General features: G+C 43.4%; 1 protein-coding gene across 6 annotated transcripts in view; it reads right to left on the bottom strand.

Annotated features, from left to right (window-relative positions):
* CDKL5 (cyclin dependent kinase like 5) overlaps positions 1-7,263 on the bottom strand; it is a 195,975-nt gene that overhangs the window by 79,201 nt on the left and 109,511 nt on the right. For all 6 annotated transcript variants that reach the window (XM_025201096.1, XM_014518794.2, XM_014518793.2 and 3 more), the window contains one exon: positions 2,821-2,866. In XM_025201096.1, the coding sequence (XP_025056881.1) occupies positions 2,821-2,866 (46 nt within the window). The remainder of the gene's footprint in view (positions 1-2,820; positions 2,867-7,263) is intronic.

Genomic DNA, 7,263 nt, shown 5'->3' on the forward strand with positions numbered 1-7,263 from the left:
AAGTGCAGTGGACACACAATACATACTACTAGTATGTAGCAAATCACTTGAGCCTAGCATAAAATTCTTCCTTAAAAGTTGCAAATTAACTTTATTACATGGTGATTTTACAATGTAGAATGTGTCCCATTTATACTCTCTTAAACTATGCAAATCATTTCCTCCACTTTAATGAATCAGGAAAAGGTGACATGATTGCATGAATACACAAATAATTTGCAGCAGTAGACCAGATACCAAAGTGAACATTACACTGCAAGTGGAAGAGCATGTTCAGACTGAATTTCTAAGCATACAAACAGAGACTGGGGGGCTGGGCCACACAGGTGAGAGAAAAGCAGAGAGTAAGTAAACAGAGAGATGAGGGGAAAAAGAGGAAAACTAAAACAACACTAGCATCACAAAGGTTGTGGTTTAAAAAAAAAATCAAAACAGAAGCAATTTAGAGAAGTGTTAAGCCATTTCATTTGAAAGCAATGAACTTCTTGGCCTACATCAACCCAATCATCCACTTTCTACTGTCAACAAATACCACCTTCTGCAATGTATTTAGCCTGTATGCATCAACAGCAACATAAATAACATTAAAAATCAATTAAAATTAATTCACTTTTGTAACAAACTAACAAATTAGGTATAGAATGCACTGAAGTCAAAACTATCCAAAATACTCTCTCATCCATTCGTTGAAACTGTTGTAAACAACTGGCTGTAACTCTGAAAAGCAATAATCAGTCATGCAAAGTGACACCATAAAAGCGTGCTCTATGATTTGTTACCCAATGGTGAAATTAGGGAGGGTGGGGGGAAAAACCCCCATACAAGCTAGTCAACATAGTTCCTGAAAAATGGCTAGCATAAGAATCTTGTAGAACACTCAGATATTACAACATAGGATTTTTCTTGAAAAGTGAACTCCAGAAATATTGTGAAATATTCAGAAATGTTGTGATCATGCTTATTAAGTAATTCTTACACCAATATCAACAAATATGGAGTGAAAACAGGTTGTCTTAGTGACATAGCTAAAAGACTCAGGTATCTGACAACTTTAGTTCTAAAGCAACCAGAATTTGGATAAAATGCAACAAAAACAATATGCTTGATCACGTCTACTCAAACCAGGAAAGTGCATTCTTTGTAACCAAGTGCAACTCTGTTGCTGTCAAAGATCCCTTGTCAAATGGCAAACATAGAAGTGTGCGCTAAAATGTAATGGCTGGCATAACTCTCTCAGGGGGAAGTCATTTACACAACTTCCTCCCTGCTTGTGTCCCCTCCCCAAACAGCAGGCGGTAACTTTGTTCTGCCCACTTACTGATCATGTCTACTCCCACTCCCCAATCCCTGCTCCTGCCACTATATCTGTAGCATGTAGCCAGGCAATGCTAACAAAGCTGCATAGAAGATCAAAGCATGGATCAGGAAGTGGGGTTTATTCCTCTGTAATGCCACCTTGTCTGAAGGTACAAACCTGGCTTTAGGCAGGAGGTAACATTTAAAAAAATAAGAAATAAGTACAGCTTATGCCCCATTCAAAACAATAAAATAAGTTATTGTTTTAAAATCATCTCTCAGTATGTGAGGTCTTGAATTTTCACCAGGAAGATATCAGCCCCACATTTATTTACATGAGGGATGTCAAACTCCCTTTGGTTCTTCAGGTCAGGTCTAGACCACAGGGTTCCTCATGGGCTAGATCCAGACCCACTTCTGAGCGGCAGCAGAATGACCGGTGCTGTGTCAGTTCAGGAAATCACGGGGATTAATACAGCTGTTGCGCATCCTGCTGCTGTCAAAACACATCCCTCCCAGGGCTCTGTACTCTGGACTTTGGTGATGGGCCCAGTCCCCATAAGCAGAAGGAGAAAATATTATTTTGGGGGAAGGGGGGTTGAGCGTATGTGCTTATACGCACACACCCTCCCCCCAGCAGGTAAGTCTGTCATGGGGAAGTGGTGTGGGTGGCAGACTGAGGCCCCCGCAGTGAGGGAGGGAGTGGGGCAGAGGCTGGGGTGAACGGGGCCTCAGGGACAGGGCAGGTCATGGGACACTTCAGCCTGGGCAGCTTGTCCAGGGGCATGGAGGGGCTCCCACTGCTGTGCACACCCTGGAGGAGGCCCAGAGGGGATGTGCCCCCTGGATCTGTTCACGGGATGGAGGCAGGCTGCCACTGGGGGCTGGGCTTTGTGCCCTGCTGCCACTATCCCAGAGCAGTGTGAGCCATGTGCCTGCTGTGTGCAGGGCGCAGAGTCCAGCCCGCAGCACCAGCCCACCTCCACCCTGCACAAAGATCTGGGGTGGCACATGCCTCCTGGGCCTCCCTCAGGGTGCGCACAGCAGGGGGAGCCCGTCTGTGCTCCTGGATGAGCCACCTGGGCTCTGAGCATCCCACGACCTGCTCCGGCCACGGGGCCTCATTCACCCCAGCCCCTGTTCCACTCCCTCCCTCACCACAGGGGCCTCGATCTGCCCCCCATGCCACTTCCCCATGACAGACTTGCATGCTGTGCTGGGCAGTGCTTCACATGCTGCTGGGCTGTGTGTCTGTGTCTGTGCATGCCCCTTCCCCCTTGCTGTAGCCACCCAGAACCCAACCTTGGGCTTCTCTGCAGCCCTATGTGCTGCCACCACTGTCCCACAGTGGGGGGGGGGGGGGGGGGGGGGCTAAGCCCTGTTAGCCCCAGCCTTCTGCCACCATGCCAGTCCCCCAATTTCTGGCCCCTTCAGAAACTCCCTGAAGCCAGACGACACTGTTCTGCAGGCCGTATCTTTGATGCTCCTTATTTACATGAAGAGTCACAGAGAGGAAAATATTACCTTCACTGTCTTTGAATTTCTTGATGGCCACAATCTCATGCGTCTCCTGTAAAACAAAGACAAGGAAAGTGAAATGAACAAGATTTTTCCGTAGGTATTAGATCAATTAAATGACATATTCAGACTAAATACATTATTTTCACTCTATGTTGCCAGAGGCACATAGAAACAAACAAACAAAAAAGAATTAAAACAGAAACCAGTGAATATCACAATGATTAGGTGAACCAGGCTGTCCAAGTATATTCAGCAAATACACTATGATTAACTTCCCTGACTTCAAAACACAAAAATCATAAACACCAACAACTTATATTCATAAAAATAAATAATTATTTTTTAAAGAACTGAGCACCTGGAGTTCTCATTGTTCTGCTATTCTGGAAGTTGGGGCACTTATTTAGTGGATGTGGGGCCCTAGCAGATGTTACATTTATTGTGTGATAAAGTGTAAAATGCCACATGTTTAGCCTATTTATGACATGATAACATGTCAAACCAGCCACAAAGATGTTTCACATTTAATGTTCCATTTAACGTGGAACATCTTTGTGGCTGGATTACATTGCCCTTTAAATTGAAAATGTGGCATATTTGGCATAAGGCTGCACAGTGGCTTCAGGCACTAACACAAAGTGAGCTGATCAGCTGATGCACTTGCCACACACTAGCAAATTGAAAAACAGTGTATCCTGGCCCTGCCAGAAGTGGATGGCAGGACGGACAATTTTTGGAATCTATGAACAAATTTGTCAGATCCCAATCATGCAGCTGTGGGGAGCCAGGCATTAAAGACCAGTCTCTAATGCCATGCTTCCCATAATGCCCTTTTTACTTGCTGGTGCATGGAGGAGCTGTGGGCTCTCCACATGCTGGCAAGTTGAAAGCTGTGTCGGGATACAACAGCTTCACTAGGGCAGTGGTCTCCAACCTTTTCATGGTGAAGAACACTTTTTGTAAGTAAAGGGCACCCCAGGATCTACCGCCCCTGCCCTGCCCTGCCCCTCCCCACTCTACCTCCCGGACAAGCCACCCAGGCTCTGACCCCACTCACCCAGTTCAGCCCAGGTGGCAGAGGATGTGGCTCAGCCCAGCCACATGCATCCTGCAGCTGCTGCTCTAACAAACTGAGATCAACTGTCAGAGCACCACGAACAACCAGTCAACTGAGATTGCCTGGTTGGTGACCACTACACTAGAGGCTTGCAACATTTTGGAACCCTTTCACAGGTGGTATATCCCATGTGAATATACACACGTAAAGTATTAAAGAAGAATGAAGGACCATCTACTTTCTATTCTTCCATCTCACCAAATAGGAATATATGCATCTAAAAAGAATATTTCCCTCCACTTTTAAAATAAAAGCACCTTGAAAGATTATCACGGACTTCTATGGGCAGTGAATCATACCCTTTAAGACCTTTAGATGAAAGTGAATATGAATAATATTAAAAATTAATAAAAATGGAGTTGGCATATTTATTTTAAACTGTTAAGCTAAGCAACATTAAAAAGTGAGTCCATGTTTGGAACAAGTTCTTTAAAGCAGGTGTGCTGTTTTCATGTTCGTCTAAAGCACATAGCACATTATTTTAAAAAGATTTATATAATAGAAACAATGTGGCAATTTATCCTTTGATTGTCATACATGACATTTTTACCAAATCTTAGAAATGTTATGCTGTGCATTGGTCTAAATGGCTGACTGCTTTCTCTGACACCAGGGAAAGTAAATTTAACAAAAGCAACTCATGTGGAAGTCATTTTTCTCATTAGTTCCTGACTATCTCTCACAATGTTCTTGCCAAAACTTGCCCTATGTACAATGATCTAGTTTAAAAAAACATGCATTACATAAGGTCCCACGGAAGTAATACAGCTGATCAAGAAACAACCCCCTGCTCAGATATTAACAAAAAAAAAAGGGGGCAGGGGAGAGGATAACAAGACTTAGGATATAATATTTATTTATAGTTAGGGCTGCATTTTGAGAAGTTTGTCTATATATCTTTTACTTCAAACACAGAATCACATGTACATTTTCCTGTGGGAAGCATCCAAGTTGGATGGTCTCAAATAAATTGAGCAAATATTTTTTACTGGTTATCATGTCATCACTGAGACTGTCTTTACGTGTGCTCTCTAAGAGCCACTCTAATTAAAGCGCCTGCATTGTCATGTGTATTCAGCGTCTTGTGCTTTAACTAAAGCTTGTTTGATGAGCTTTAGTTAAAGCACCCCGGCACTATTTTGAAGCATGGGGACACTGAATACATGTAATGCAGAGGCTGCGGAAGCATGCTAATTAGGAATCAATTGAGCTAATTAGGAATTAATTACAGGTTGCCAGACTCCTCCAATGCACGCTAATTAGCATGTTTTGAACCTGACGTCTAACATGTATAGATGGCCTGAGTGGCTCCCACATTAAACGTCCTATATTCACACAAGTATATCCTTTGACCTCATAATAATTATTTAACTTTGTTTTGGGGATGTTTTACTTTTTAGTAAAGTAACTCATGTTTCAGCTCTGATCCTGGAAATACTTCACTGGACATGCCATGAGTAGTGCCACGGAACCCCACAAGACTACACACACCACAAAAGTTTTTCCAAGTTCAGGGCCATAAGGTCCTAACTTCCTCCATATACAACATTTAAAAGGAGACGTGCTTTCAAATAACAGATTTTTTTTCCTAGCATACTATCTGCAAGTCATTATTAAAGAATCTCACTGGGTTATAGAAAAGTTCAAACTCTTGTAGCATTTAAGAGATTTTTTGGAAAATAGCCTAAGCCTACCCCTCACAGAAGGAGAGCCAAACTACCAAACATTAACTTTCATTTACTTGGGGGGGTAAAACTGTGTACACAGTTACTGCAGAGGAGTTAATGTATGGCAAACCCATGTCTCCTTCTTATCTTGCAATAACTTGTTTGTGAGCCCATGTTCCAAGCTCCCTCTATGCTGCCCGGGCAGTCATGTACCACATTTGGGAGCTAACTGCCTAATTTACCCAGTAGGAAATGCTGCGTGTCTTGAGCTCTTCCCCTCTTTAGAACTTAGGGGCTCCTATGCATGTGCACGGAGCTTACTCCGATGCGCTGGAAATCCAGCACAAGTCTGTGAACCGTGAAAACTGATGTGCTCCGGCAGCCATCCATGTCACGAGTATCAGTGTCCCTGTGCTGACAAAATGGCGGTGGGGCGCTTTGAAATAAAACACATTCGATGAGCTTTAGTTCAAAGTGCCCCACTGCCATTTTTTCAGTGTGGGGACACTTTTAATTAGCACAGCTCACTAATTAAAAGTGCCTGGTGCCACGTCTCAAAACACATGTAAAAATGCTTGAGGTGTCTATGGCTGAGCTGCAGGAAAGCAGCTACAATTCACAACCTTGAAACTGTGTCTGGAATTAGGTGCTTAAGCTGTTCCTGTCAAAAAATGGAGTCCCTCCTTCCTTTTAAAACAACTGAAGGGGAAGCAATGATAGTGGCATCACCCCGTTTTTTATGTTAGCAAGATGTGGAAAACCAGGATTAACACCTTTTCTCCACTCAACAAGGTTTGTATCTACATCTCCCAGGAGAGCGCCCCAACCAGCAGACTGTAAGCTATTCTAGTGTGGGAGTGTTCCCCAGCCTTCCTGTTGGAAAGCGTTCACGTTTTCCGGGCTACAGAGAAAGACAGAAAGTGACCCCGACCTTTCTTGCCAGCTAGTTAGGGCACTCACCTTGCACGGGAAGTCTTGAGTTCAAAGACTATTTAAATAAACATCCTTAAAGGTGGACAGATTTTTTTCCTTCAAGGTGAATGCCCTCATCACAAGAGCACCTGAACAGAGCAGAAAATATCCTTTTTTTACATCTACAATTCATCAATTCATAACTTCAGGTGTGAAATTTGAATCAATTTTGCCACACGGTTTGAGCTTACTCAGCTACATTTATTACAAAGGAGTCTAAAGTTCAGCTCCTAAAAAGAAAAGTCTAGCTCTAGTATTTACCTTCACAACATGATGAGGCAATGAAAACTACAGACTGATGAGCATTGCACATGAAGCACTCAAACCACTTCCAGCATCAGTAGTGCCTTTAATGATCAAGGTGATCTCCATAAAGGACCATGATGCAACAATGATTCAGCATTACAAAGGCATAGGAAAATACCAGCTTAGAGCTGTCATATAACAGTAGATAAATGTTGCCAGATACTTGCCTTCCAATTTGCCAGAAACTGAAGATAAGGTGCAAAATGCCTGGTCACTGTCAGGGCAGAGCTTAGTGGTTGAGTGCCTCAGCACAGTGGAACTTTCTAGCACAAGGCACGGTGAGATTTTGTACGAGGGAGTTTCTCGGAACAGTGGAGAACCCCGGCGTTCCCGCCACTCATAAGCAAATTCACACATTACTATTGGCCGGTTCTAAATTATTCC

The sequence above is a fragment of the Alligator sinensis genome, unplaced genomic scaffold (assembly GCF_000455745.1).
Source record: "Alligator sinensis unplaced genomic scaffold, ASM45574v1 scaffold583_1, whole genome shotgun sequence".
NCBI lineage: Eukaryota > Metazoa > Chordata > Crocodylia > Alligatoridae > Alligator > Alligator sinensis.